We start from the raw sequence: 14,677 nt of genomic DNA, 5'->3' as shown, positions 1-14,677 counted from the left end.
AATTACAGCCTTAACTCTGAGCATCTCGCGTCAGGAAACAAGAAGGGGCAGAGGTCCGCCGCGCTGCTGACAAGAACCGGCCGCTGCCCGCTGACGGCGCGAGCGCAACGGCCGCAGGGGCGGGGCTAACGGCCGCAACGGCCCCGCCTGCGGGGAGGTGCTGCCCGCAGCCAAGATGGCGGCGGCGGCGGCCCGGGGCGTGCGCTGGAATGCGGGCGGGGCGGGCCGTGTGGCGAGGCCCGGCCTCCTTCCACCGCCCCGGGCCGGCGCTCGGCGCCGACTGCCGCCCCTCGCCGCGGCCCGGGTAGGCTGCGGGAAGAGGCGGCGGCGCCGGCGGGGGGGGCGCTGGGGCGGGGGCTGGGGCTGGGGGAAGCCTGGGGCGGGAGGTGAGGGGAGCAGGCGGCGCTGTGAGGGGAGCAGGCGGCGGCGGCGGCTGTGCGAAGGCTGGGAGGCGGGCGCGGCTGCGCCGAGGGGCCGTGTCAGAGGTAAAAGCGGCGGGACCTGCCTCCACGTAGTTCGTGAGGTCGCCTGTGGGCGTTAGATACGGATTTGTGGTTTGCTTTTTCTTTTTTAATTATTATTTTTTCCTTCTTCCCCAACCAAAGACCTGAAGGGTATGTTTTCTCTCCCGGAGATTATCGCTGAAGGGCCGCTGACGAGGAAGGGACATGCTTGACAGTTGTCCTCGGTTGCTGGTGTCGTGCTACGTTGTTTACCCAAAAAGGAGAGGCTGAAACCCCGCAGTTTTCATCCTTCGCTCCTGGGGTTATGGTACAACTGCAGTAAGAAAGCGGAAACTGCAGAAAGAGCAGCTGGGGGCTGAGCATGGTAGGATCTTGAACAGCAGCAGCAGCTGGCATCGACGAGCAGGGGAAGGGAAGGGATGGCATCCCGAGAGAGGCTCTATGAGCTCTGGATGCTTTATTGCAATAAGGTAGGTATATTTTTAGGCTATTTGTGTGCCATTTTCCTCTTTATTTTGTGAGCTGTGTAAAATGCCTCTGTAACATCTTTTAATACAAATTTTTGCTTAGAAGTTAGGTGAACTTGGGTGGCTTTGCTGAGGGTGTAACTGCCCTTCTTAGATTATTTATGACCTTGTCTGTTCATTTGTTATTTAGGTTCGGCTTTTTTGTGTATGAATTACAGAGTGCTGTCGTGGCTCAGACTGAACACTTGCTTCAGCAATACCTTTTAATTATCTGAACGCATCTTATTTTTCTCTTCTTAGGGCCTGCGCATTAAGATGAATTGTATTCGTTTAATTCATTGCTACCTGATATATAGCTTTATCCTCATGTTTTTTTATGCAGCTCTAGTTTCACTTAAACCATGTTACCTAAAGCCTTTCCAAAGAGTGGATTTATTAAATTACTCCCTAGCCTTTCTTCCTTTACTGGTGTTATCACAGTAGCATCAAAGTACTCCATTAATAGTAATGAATTTCACCTGATAAGAGTGTTGTTAAAGCATTATTTTCTCTCTATTTTACAGCATAAAGCGATTCATCTGTTTAAAGTACAGATTCTAGTTGCTGCCAGGAGTGCTGAGTCTGTACGTACAAATTGGTTTTCTGGGTTACCTACACAGATATTTGTATACTGAAGAATGTAGGGAAAAAAAATAACAGTAAAGATTGTGAAAAAGAATGGACCTGCTGCCATATAAGAACTCTGTGGCAGTGGTAAGGGTGGCTTGCGGTGGCCCTCTTCTCTGGTTTGTTTTTGCTTTTTTCTCTTTGCAGTCCCATGCAATATACATATCATGGTTCCTTTAACTTTTCAAACTGGTAAGTCATTAAAGGTAGTACAAACATTCTCTTGCTATTCTTTATGCTCTTGATTCACATCTAGAGTAGGACTCCCATCTCAACAGCATAAAATATGAGATTTTAAGTATAGCACTATCTTAACGCAAGCTGTTAAAGTGGTGGATAAAGGTTGTGTGAGGCAGTCTTAATTGTGGCTTTTCTTAATTTTGCGCAAGTTTGCAACTCTAATGTTCTCTATATAGTTAAAAAAATAAAAAGAACTAGTGCAGACAGAATGCCATGGTATGACTTTATAGTGATTCGCACATGGGCAGTCTGTTGGGTTGAAACCTATTTACATAGACCTTTGCCATTTAAACTAATGTAGTAATGCCAATGGCAGTAGGAAATAGGCTAGCACTAGAGGAGATGGATATTTTGCCAGTGAGTTCATCGATGTGAGAAGAACAAAGAGTCTTGGAACAGACTCAAAGATTTCAGGCTTTCCTCAGCCTTGGGCGATGCAGGGATGCAGAGATCAGGAGATCAGCCAAGCTCTGCATTTCTGTGCCCAGCCAGACTTTGTCCTTTTCCTCCCTTGCTTTGTGAGGTTCTTAAATTTTTGGGGTTTTTTTTTTTTTTTTTTTTTTTTGGTCTGGCTTATTCCTTTTTCCCTCTTCACTGATCCTTCACAGTCCTCCTTTGTATACTAGCAGGAAGGTTGCATAAATAAAGGAAAGCTAGTTCTAACATATGCGTTACATCACCTGGAGAGAGGATGATTAGCTCTTTTATAGACGTGGTACGTGTGCAGTCTGGTCAGATCTCAGATGATGGAGTATGAGATTCAGACCCTTTCGTTCCAAACAAACAAACAAAGCAAAACAAAAAAAACCTCTTGGTATATTAAGCCTTCATGAAGCCTCATTGAGATATATATATATATATATATATATATATATGTATGTGTGTGTGTGTGTGTATATATATATTTTTTTTCCTCTTGCCCCAGCCATTTAATTGAGGCACATATAGATAGATTCATATGTTAAAAGGACTTCTTTTTAAGTAGAAAAATGTTTTGATTAATAAAAAGGCCTTTCTCTGAAATTTGAAGGCCATTAGAGTGATTCAAAAAAGTATTTTCACGTTTTCAAAAAATTCTGAACACAAAACATCTTATCCTCTTCACTTGACCAGTTCTAAAAACAAAGCTAAAATGACTTCTCTTTTTGCTTCAGGCAGACATCCAGCATACAGTATTTCATCTCAGATAAAGTTTGGAGTTAAGAGCAACTGAAATTAAGTCTTGGCATGTGAAATGTTGTAAATAGATTATTCTTTCCTCCGTTGAAAACATCTTTGTGCTGTACTTTGCTTTCCTCAGAGCCAGTCTAGCCAATGGGGGAAATGTAACAATGTATAATCACTAGCAACATGATACTGCTTATATGGTAGTTCATGGAGAAGTCCGTTAAGAATACCCAGTGAAGAGTACTATCATAGCCTCTCTGTTGCACTGTCATGATTTTACTGTGGCTGACATCCTTCTGGGAAAGGAAGATGTGCAAGGTCTCCAGCCTACAAAAACTGCTGCGGAGTTGCAGATGAGCAAGATGGAGTTTGTTTCTCTACAACTCCCAAATACACAATTCTAGCTTTTGCAGCTCAGTTTGTTAAAGAAACTGAACTCAGTGTGTGTGATACCTCAGATTGCTACTAATAACTAGTCTTGTTTGGCTTGCGTTTTCTGTGTGTGGCTATTTCTTTATTTATTTTGAACAAGTTCTTAATGGTAGTGTGTCAAATAGAGCGCTATGAGCCATCTCAGCAAGGCTTTTCACAGTTTTAAAACTATGAAAGATGCTGTGTTGCTACCTTATCATCTATCCTGGGTCATGACTTGTCTCTTGTGATCACTTGACATCCCTGTGCAGTGTCAAGTGTCAGCTGCAACAATGACTCAAGTGCGAAGTAGTGTTAGGAAAGCATTTCTGTATTTTCATTGTCTCTTGTGCGAACTAGCAATTAGAGATTTATGCGGACAGCAGCCTGTAGGCAGGATCTTTGCAGAAGCAGTGTGTGGATGATTTTGTGTATGAGGGATCTTTTTTTTTTTCAGTTGTCTTTACATCTGGCAGCTTCTAATCTAGGAATGATGGGTTTGGGGTGTTCTGCTTTGTTTTCTGCCTCTGTTCTGCCAAAAGCTATCTCATAGGCCAGTAGCTAAAAAGCCACAGATTAGTTGGCTGCTGAAGATGACCAGTGAGTGTAGTGGCCACATGGATTTATGATACTTTGGTGCTGCGTGTAGACAGTTTAAAAATTCATTAAATTTAGTGAAGTTCAGATTTGAGTCAGTGGAGGATATATCACAGCATTGCATTGTTAAAAATCTGAGCTGCTCCTTACTTGAGTGGTTCTTTGTTTTTTAGGATTTTTTGGTTTTGTTTTTAAATGGTGATGTCAAACTTTCTGTAAAGAAAGCATTGTTCACCATGCAACTTGCTGACATGATTGTTTTTGGTGGTTTTCAGTTTAAAATGGGGATTTTATTTATGTTGAATTCTCTTCTATTAAACAGTGTTGTTATTCACTTGGATATTGATATGGATATAGACTGCTGTCTTTTCATCTAGATGCAGGAGTACATGCTTGCTAAGATAAATGAAATATATATAGTACAGATAACACAAGTTTGTCCTTATAGCAGTCACTAGGAAAAAGTTTCTCCAGAGATCATGCAGACAATGGTAGTACCAAGTACTAAGCATGTGGGTCATCACTTCAAAGCTGTGAATAACCTAAAAAGGAATAGGAAATCCTAAATAAGTGAATACGCAGAAGATCTCTGAAAATGCTTTACTAATGTAAGTTTATAGAAAAAGAGCTCTTTGTCTTTTTTTTTTAAAAAAAAAAAAAAAAAAAAAGGCTCTTCCCCTGTGCGAACCCTCCACCCCGGACCCTCTTCCCAATATATGGCACAAATTTGTTCTCCTTACTTTATGGTGTACTTCTGAATGCATAGAAATGCCAGCAAGAGAACCTGAATGCCTTGTCAAGGCAAAGTAAAGCATAAATATCATGTTCTCAGCTCTTAGGAGCATTTCATGTGGAGTATGAGCAGTACTGTGAAAATCGTTTGAAAAATATTTTTTTTCTCTTGAAGGAAAAAGGGGAAAAAAGGCAAAAAAGGTAAAAGTCAAATGGTTAAGTTTCATAAGAGCATACTGCAAATTGTTACTAAAACAGGGCTATTAGTCCAAAAGAAACCTCTAATAAAGCTGTTATTTCCAAGTAGCATCTGCAAAAGTGGATTGGAGCAGACACTGCTGCTCATAACCAAGGGGCCAGGATAGCTTGCTTTGTAAAACCCAAATTGCAATTTAAAATTGTTTCAAGGTTAGGCTTGTAGTATGTAGAGCATATTTCCCTGCTGGGCCAAGTCTCATGCCAAGGCTTTTAGATACGGTAAAAGCCCTCTAAAGGACTCTTAATTTTAAGGTGGCCCATCCATTTTTAATTAGCTTTGTTAGGTGGCTAATAAAGAACATGCCAGATCACGTATTACCAGAACTAACTGTTCAGTCAGTGGGTGTGCTGTACTCACTGAACCCCGTCAAGAAGCTTTTCTCTTATTTATTTAAGAGTTTTAATTCTACCAGGCAGACTTTCACCAAGTAGCTGGTTCTTGTTTTTTTGTGTTGTTGTTGTTTTTCACTCTTTAGTAAAGTCATGTTTTCCTTTGAGTACCTCCTTAGCTTGTAGGTCATCTAATAGCTCAAAGGCCAAGCTGTTGGTATATTTCTCAGCCAGCTTCTAGCCTGCACTTCCTGCTTCAGAGATGTTCAGTTGTAGTAGTATTAGTATAATAAGGATTCTGTGTATTGGTAATTGTAAAGCTAATCATAAAGTTCTGGTCTTTGCTAACACTGAGAGAACTGAGACAGATCACTTGCTGTGTTATAGAAGAGCAGACTTGTGTGAAAGCTGTTTTCTTTTTTTTTTTTTAAAAAAAAAAAGCTCTTTGCACTGTGTTTCTGTGTGATTTTCACAAAAGCTGGCTGTACTGAAATAAATGCATTGTAGTTTGCTCTCTGACATGGTGAGGGATATCTATATGTTTTTTCTTTTTAAACTGATGTTACAGCATGGAAAGAGACTTACTACAAGTTTTATAGGAGAACAATTCCTAGTCCTAGATCAAAAGCTAACAGAAAAATGTGGAATATGACTTCAGCAGGGAGTGATGCATTATCCTAAAATTGTCCTAAAGTGTTTAAGTCCTTTGAGTTATTTTTGCCTCATCTGGGAAGAATCCCCAGTGAAGTTCTGGATCCTGTAGGCTGCTTTATAAAAATCAGAAGAAGACTTCAGTGAGAAAATAAGTAGTCTTTGGAGGAACCATAGTTTCTACATTAGGAGGTAAAGACCACTGTGAAGAGTGAAGTGCTGCAAACTGTGACAGTATGCTAGTTGAGCTAACTTTTATTTTTACATGACAGCCTCTAAGGTCAGAAGACCAATACATTGCAAATACTTATAAGTTGAAGCTTCCACATGTGAAATAAAGGCATTTAATTGACATGAGTGAGCTTGTTTGCATTTCTAGAGTAAACAGTTTGTCTAAGTTAATGTGTGCCCTGTGCTGTAAATGGGCAGAGTTTGTGAAACAGAAGAACTTTCAGGTTTTCTGTGCCTTCATCCTAACCTATTATACAAAAAGATAAATTTGGCCTTGAATTCTAAGAATAATCTTGTATGGCTTTGGATTCTTTTAAGAGGCTGTTCCTTGAGGCAGATTCCGTTAGCATGGCTTTTGGGGCCAAAAGTAACATAGAAGGAGGGTTATCTTGATACTCAAAAAATAATCTTGGAGCAGGAACAATCGTATCATTTTTCTCAGTATTGCTAAGTCTTGCTAAGCTGACCTAGTAACTGATTGTCCCTGAGAAAGGTGGTCCCACTGTGTTGTCAGGCTGCTCCTTCACTACTGTCATGAGGTGTTGCCTCCTGTACAGTGTTTTATAGCTTCATCAAATATGTAAGCTGCATCAAAAGATTGAGGGATTTCATAAGATGTTTAGCAAGTGAGAGCAAATGTACACCTTTCAGAAGAGAATTATGAAATTATAAAGGAGAGCTCATCAGTTTACATTAAATAATGTGAAATCTTGCTTCTAGGAGGTTTTTAACATATATTCCCAGTATAAAATTGGGGAGTATTTGTAAACAGCAAAAGTTTGGTCAGAGTGGCTTTTAGATAAGTTTATTGTAGGGCTGCATAAAACAGTATAAACTGCATTAAACAGCATTCGTTTATCTAAGCGTTGTTTCTCAGACAAGTGTTTTTCAAAATTATGTTTAGTTGTGGAGAGAAGTGTGCAATTCAACAAGAATATAATCTTAGACATGAAATTTTAAACGCTGTGAAATACTGACCTTTGCATCCTAAACACGACTTCATCCTGACTTCAGCTTGCACTTGTCCTCCTTATTATGCAATTGCTGATTTGTCGGTGATTCATATCACACCAATATATAGAATTACTGCCTTTGTATAAGATAAGGAAGTATTCTGCTCACAGCTAGATGACTGCTGGAGCAAACTAAGTACTCAGTTAAAGTGTTTTTTTTGTAAGTCACTCTCATGTGAATTCATGCCTCTGCTGAAATTAGTGAATGAAGACTTATTTAAAATATTATGTAAAGTGCCTTTTTGAAGAGTATTTTAAATAAATTAAAATCCGCTGTTCAGAGAGTGTTACTTGCAGAAGTCACAAATTGCTTGGAGCAATGTGTAGGTGAAACTATCCTTGTTATGTTTTTATTTGAGATACTGAACTAAGAATGGATATAGACAAACAAGAGCAGTTGGCCTTCAATTCTAGTTTTACTGTCTGCTATTTAAAGAGATTTCTCATAGTCTGAGAACTAATATAGTTACGATATTTACAAATATAGAACTTTTCATATAAATGTCTCATACATACGAGACGAGTGGCAGATTCTCCTCACTGCAGAACTCCTGGTTAGGTTGAGATGGCAGGTGGATGCAAACAGAAAAAAGATGCAAGAAAATTGTAACATTTTGCAAGCAACAGAGAAAATATTTTTGTTTTTTTTGTTACTTTATATTTAGTAATACATACATAGTCATTATTTTTACATGAAAATGGGTCTGAGTTTGCCCATACTGATACTATAATATTCAGAGTTGTCCTGCTGTGCAGCATGAAGTTCCTATATGTTCACGATTTTGGGAATTTACTGCTTTATAGATTTAATGAGAAATGTCCAGTTCTAAACATACCAACAAAAGTGGAATATACTGAAGATCAAGTTTTGAATGAAATGAATCTTATGTTGTGAGATCTCATGAGAGAATGTCTCTTAACTGGAATGATTTATCACAAAACTTGAAATGCATGCTTCTGATTCTCCATGTTGACGTACTGTAAGAGCAATGTAGCAGATGGCTACTTGCGGTACCCGAATTATGATACTTAGCTTGGTCATCTTGTTCGGGTATAGCACGTGTCCAGATAAAAGCATTGCAGAATCAACTCAAATGTCCAATATATTTGTGTTCTAATACAGAAATGGAATTGAGAAGAAGGCTTACTAGCTGCCCATTGACTGGCATTGTAGCTTAATGCTTGAATCCAAATGCTGTCAGTAGACACTGTTAAAATATTTAGACAGGTTTAACCTTTCTAAAGGTTAAACAGCTGTTGTAGATCAGAAGAGCTGCTTTAGTTATTGAACTTGTCTTGAGGAAAGAAATACATGTAAGAAGAAAAATGTTAAAAACATGCACATCTATCAGCAGTAGAGAAAAGCATCTTTTTTTAAAAGAAAAATTTTTTGGACATCATTTGTTCAGGTAACTTTTCCAATTTATCTTCTGGTAAAATGCAGTGGGTAGAGGAGGATGGGAAATGCAGTAGAAAGTACCAAGAAAGGATGACTAAACCTGATTTTTCTCATCATAAAACACTTTGAACTTTCTCATCTCACTGTGAGATGAGGCTCCTGCATGCATCTGCAAATCTAAACATTAACTTTGTGCATGCTGATGCCTTTTCCAGCATTTAAAGCAGTTAAAATAATTTGAGTAAGTCTGTTCATGATTAAGGATTACATCTAAATACAGTAAGGAAGAGTAGTAAGTCACATTGAATAATCTGATAACCATTGAGTAACATTGCTAACTGTGGCTATGTAGGAATAGGAAAAGAGTGCTCTTTTTTGCTAGAATTTGCCTGAGACCATGTGGAAGCATACCATAAAACATTTAAAAAGTAGTAAGGAAGCCAAGGCAAAAGTTGAAAGGATAGCGCTCACGCTGGTTATCGGACTTGAGCAACAATGCCATGTAAGTCTATAAAAACAAAATGAAAATAAAGCAATTTGGGTTTGATGCCTTCAAATAGATGACAAGACTATTTTTCTAATATTAGTAATCATTATAGGCAAGCATCATACTTTCAAGTGAAAAATGGCAGAAAGCCATATGGAAGAGAATTTAAGAACTGAAGATACGTCTTTAGAAAGCTATTGAGATTTCTTTTTATAGAAGCATCAGGCAAAAAGAGGAAATGTTTGGCTTAAGTGGAAGAGCGATTAGAAATGTAAACCGACAACGCACACGGGCCATCAGCCAAGTTTTCCATAATGCTCAGAAGTTTTGTAGAAAGTGGGTTGCAGTGGAGATGGGGATGTTTGTAAGTGGTGCCACCAACTCTGCGTGGAAATAAGTTTGCCTAATGCATTTGTTAGTTGTGTAAAAATTGGTTTTGAGTTACCTGTGCTTTTGATGAAATCTTGACTAGTTGGAATGAACAGATTTCTTGATAAATGACTAAAGTTTTGTAGGAGCTTTAAAGCTAAAATGGTTTAACTGCTCCTCCTGTGGAGGAAGGAGGAAAAAAAGTTTTGTCACTGGAAACAGTTTTGTTTGGAACACTTGTTCCAAACAGTTCTAGTTTTGAACACTAGAAATCTCTAATGTTCACATGCTTTCAAGGGCAGACTTTGAGAGAAAATGTGATGAGAAGGAAGCACCTTTCATATTCTTTGTGCAAAACTGCTTAAAATAAACTTGTTAGAGATTTCAAATGGCAAAAAGTGCACTGGCTCAGGTATGACTGCATGCTGCTCTTCCATAGGATCTAGCTTTGTTCATGGACAAAGTTTTTGAGAGTAAAGCAGGCTATAGTGAACAGGGCTGTTACTTGCGGGCATCTTATATTACTCATCTGTGATAATCATTTAAAAACCACATCAGGTAAGTGTGACAGATGCCAATAACAGTTGCGTGAGTAACACAAATTCTGGTATGTCCTAGTTGGAGTCCTAGAGTTTTGCAGGGTGCTTTTGAAAAGCTTCCTTCCACCTTAGATAAAATATAGGAACCGTTTAGTTCAACTATGGTACAGTGTTAACCTGAGAGCTGATGAGGTGAAGAAGACAAAGCAAACAGTTAAATCCATGGCTAAAAAAAAATAGAAACTTGCCTTAGTGTATAATAACCATGTGGTACTTTGAAACAAATACAGGATTTGCACACAGATCCTCTTCAGCATTTTTCCTTATATGCAGAAAGATTTTTACAAATTTTGACTATTGATGTGGTCAAATAAGAGGCTGGGGTTTTTTGTCTGTTGTACTACCCTGGTTCCCTTCAGCCTGTGTTCTTTTATTGTCTCTTGCTTTATAGCAAAAGTTATAAACTTTATATTTTAGCTGTTGTAAGACCAGTATGCGGTTGCTAAAGCTCAGCCTTTTTCTCATTTCAGTCAGTAATGTAACTTTGAATTTCCAAGCAAACAAACATTAAAACCTAAACTTTCTTTGAGCTATTGTCTGAATTTTCATTGAATTGAGGCTTGTCTTGATACTGTACAATATTTGAGATCATACTGTTTTATTTGCCTTTGAATTATTTAGAATGCTTCTTGTTCCATAATGTTTAAAATACAGCTTCCAGCTTTTACTACTGTTGGTTTCTTGTGTTAATTTTGGGCAAAGTGAAATTTAATAGAATCTAATACATCATGGTATGGTAAATTTCTGGTGAGGGTGCAATGGACTCTGGAAAACTGGGCTGCTTCGTGTCAGTTTATATGTGGAAACTTGTCTAGTGGTACCTTCTGTCAAATGTGAAGACCCTGTTGAAATCTGAGTTTTGATTAATTGGATTGTCTTGTGGATGGTGTGTGTCAGATGTGATGCTGATTCAGTTCAGGTACCAGACTCTCTTTTATTTTTGTCATTAAAAAAAAAAAAAGACAAGGAAAAAATAAAGTTTTACTTCCACTTTAGTAAGAAAATGTGGTGTTTTTTTTGTTTTTTTTGTTTTTTTTTTTTTCTTTTTTTGCGGGGGGGAGCTCTTAAGTGGAAAGGAAAATGAGTAACAGCTCTCAAAATTGATTATCTTAGTCTAAGGCATTAGTGGAATAATATTTCTTCATGTATAGAAAAGAAGAAATATATCAACATTGATTCACAGTTACTGTGAAGTAAATTTTATAGTGTTGTCTACATGTTTGTTTTTATACAAATTTCTATGCAAAATGGGAGTTTCTGCCTGTTGCAAAACAGTTGTTTGTGACTTGTTTCACTGCAATTCCTGCTTAAAAAAACCCCCAAAAACCAAAAAGCCTTCCTTAATTCCAGAAATTGAACAGAATGCCTTGTGAATTTTGAAAAAGATCTATAATTGCTTTCCAGGACTTCTTTTCAATAGCTATTTAAAAAAATAATATTATGATTAAGATAATGAGTTGCACCCAAAGGTGATTATTTTGGTAATTAGAATTGATTGATTGAATTCAGCACAGCAATTTCACCGGTTGAGAATGGCTTACTGTGAATTAAGTCTTTTATTAATTCTAATTGTAGTGGTGCTGCTCTAACAAAGTGTTCTCAAGTTTTTATTTTATAGTTTGGAAAGGTTCATGTAAGCACTTTGACATGTAGCAAGATAAAGGCTGCTAGGAGAGTTTGTAGTGAAATTGTCCTGTTTCATGTCTTTTAAAACATGAAACAAGCCTTTTAATCCCCTAATGAATAGTGCATTTCAAATAGTCTTTAAAAATATCGTACAAGTCTGTGTTATACAGACTGATTCAATTAGTTTTAGGACTGTTAGACAACCTGGTGATCTAAAGGGGTGTTTCATATTTTATTTCTGAACATTATTCTTTCCAGGTCTAATCAGCCTTAACACCACGGGATTGTTCCTAGTTTAAATAAAATGCTGAGGGATGGGGGATTAGTTGCTGTAATACCTGAACCAGTGAGATTTTATGGAAGTGCTGTTAAGCTGAAATCTACTTTGAAGATTGGCTGCTTCATGTAGTAGTGAAATGAGGCTGTCTATTTTATGACTGCATGTTAAATTTAATGACTTCAAACAACTGTCCGGTCAGACAAGTCAGGCTTTGCCTTTAAAGCATGGAATGTAACACTGAAAATAGCCTCGGGTGGATCCAGCTTTTGTTTTTAGCGACTAATACTTCCTGAATGAGGCTATAAAAATTGTACTGAGCTTTGCCCTTCTAGTCCTGCTTGAAGCCTTAGGAAAACAATTTCTTTGAACTTGCAAATATCATGAAAATTCTGCGGAAGTAGAAGGTACTGTTAAATCTAAAAGCAACAAATATATAAACATAGTGTCAGTCTGAAGTCTTGGGTGAATGTGCCTGTGTTCTGCAAGCACAGGTCTGAAGAATTAAATGAGGGGGCTTTAAAAACCCAGGTTTGTCTGAAATATTCTAAATTAAAGTGGATTAAGCTATAGGAAAAAAAAATTATTACTGACTTAAAACTTTGTCCTGTTGACAGGTTTTCCCTAAACAAACTAGCTATAGTAACTAAAGAAAAATGTCTCATCTAGAATCTTTTCATTCATTTCATCAGTCTTTTTATAAAGAGTATAGAAAGTTAATGTAATTTGTAGACAACTCAGTATATCACAGACAAGAGCCTGTCCAATTTAGTGTCTGTTTTAGTTGCAATTTCTTTTCATTTTGTAGCTTTAGAGAATACCGTATCTGCTAAAGGGCATAGACTTGTCCTTCTGTCTACTGCAGGCTTTGTGTTAGTGTTGGTAAGGTTTCAGTATTGAGAGCTTGTTTTACAGTTGCACTGAAGGCTTATGCATTTTATAATTGTTAATATATTAGATTTTTTAATGGGAAACTTGCTTGGCAGTATTTGACCACAGTATTGCTTTACATAATGTAGACCAGTGTGAAGGTCAGCTGTTCTTACTTAGCAACTTTTTTTTTTCTATTGTTGCACTAATCAGGTAGGTAAAGGGAAAAAAAAACTTTGGGGGGATTTTGAATTTTGGGTACCTATCACTGGCCTGGCAGCCTTTCTCTTTACAGCGTGAAGAGCTGAGAGAATCTGATATGAAAAAAACAAAAACAAACAAAAAAACCCTAAAGATTTTCTTGTAAAGTAAAACAGAAGTATTTAAGTGAGGGAAGGAACGAGGAAGTCTTTTCACTTGAAGGTGTTGTGAACTACGCTCTGTTTAATAGGCTTAAAAGACTTTCTTTACTGCAGATGAATGGCTCCTGCTATTAGCAGTTTCACAGGCCTTCATTACAATCCACTGAGCTCAGAAGCCTTAGCTTAGTCCCTACCTATTTGTGCCTTACTTCATAATTACCAACTAAAGGGATTTACTTTTAACTTTTTTCTTTTAACTTCACGCGTATCCTTACAATGACAGATCCGAAAGATTGTCTTGCTGAAACTTGGGTTGTTTCAGCATATCACTCTGAAGATAAATAGATAACTTACTGAACTTGGATTTTGACTTTTGGGAATTTTCAGCCATGGAGTAACTGTCTTTCAGAAGTTTCAGGAAATGTAGTTTCTATGGATGGGTTGTTATTCAAATAAGATATCTAAATTTTCTTGCAAAAAGCTAGACTAGTTTCAGGTAGATAAATGAAATGCTTAGGAGGATTGTGAATTTAGAAGTAAGCTGCAAATTACCAAACCTAATATTTTGGTTATAGCTTTTGCTAGTGATTGAGAAGCTGTAACTGATGGAAGATGTTCTGTTACCATATGTAGCCTTTTTTCTGCTTTTATTGATGTTATACAAATCAAATTTCCATCTGGCCTTCTTAGTGATCTTACAGGGCATGTCTGTGGAGTGTGCATGGACTCGGAAAGAATATCAAAATAAATTGCGTTTATCACATTTTGTCCTTGTGGTGTCTTCTCAAAACTGGTATTGCAGTGAAAGTGTGCTTTAATAGCATGGTATGTTTTCAACACAGCACTGCTTAAAAATGGTTTGGTGCTGTTGTCCAACATACAGCCTCCAGCTGTCTCTGGAGTGACTCGACAAAATGGTAATTATAGAAGAGGCGAATAATAATACATTCAAAGGGTTCTGCTGCTTTTACTGGTAATATTACTTATGAGTACTTAAGACACTTCATTATGGTGTAGCTAAATGCATTTTACTGCTTCCTTAGCAGGAATGAGAGGGAAAGACAATTAGGGAAAGACAATTTATAGTGTGAATCAGGTGGAGCTGGGGTTGCGGTTCAGTGACTTGTTGCCCTTGGGGCCAACATGGGTCTGAGGTGTTCCCGCAGGATGGGATGCATCCTTCTCCTGTGTGGCAACACAGGTATCTGTCAGGTTGCACTGTGGATTAGCTTGGGAAATTGATTTCCCAAGGAAAACAGACAAACATTCATATTTGGCTTAACCCCCTCTCATGAGAAAAGAGAGGGTATGGGGACAGAATAGAAATCAATTCTAAATCGCACTTTAGATTAAAGGGTGGCAGCTGACCTCAAAGTTCAGCTCAAGAGAAAAAGGGTGCATATAGGATAATGGCCACTTACAGAGTACAGAGGAAGCAGTTCATACCCCTTAGTGTCTGCT

The 14,677-nt window shown here is 38.1% G+C and overlaps 1 protein-coding gene across 7 annotated transcripts in view; it reads left to right on the top strand.

Moving 5' to 3' along the window:
• Positions 1-262: 262 nt before the first annotated feature.
• The window catches only part of NBEAL1 (neurobeachin like 1), a 92,169-nt gene continuing 77,754 nt past the window's right edge, over positions 263-14,677 (top strand). For 4 of the 7 annotated variants that reach the window (XM_062578621.1, XM_062578615.1, XM_062578620.1 and 1 more), the window contains exons 1-2: positions 414-485; positions 606-934. In XM_062578621.1, coding sequence (XP_062434605.1) covers positions 884-934 — 51 coding nt within the window. In that variant the 5' untranslated portion in view covers positions 414-485; positions 606-883. Of the gene's footprint in view, positions 305-413; positions 486-554; positions 935-14,677 lie in introns of those variants that run through there. The other 3 variants (XM_062578616.1, XM_062578618.1, XM_062578617.1) reach the window with 3 other exon arrangements.

This window comes from Rhea pennata, chromosome 6, assembly GCF_028389875.1.
Source record: "Rhea pennata isolate bPtePen1 chromosome 6, bPtePen1.pri, whole genome shotgun sequence".
Taxonomy (NCBI): Eukaryota; Metazoa; Chordata; class Aves; order Rheiformes; family Rheidae; genus Rhea; species Rhea pennata.
This window is presented reverse-complemented; position numbering and strand designations above follow the sequence as displayed.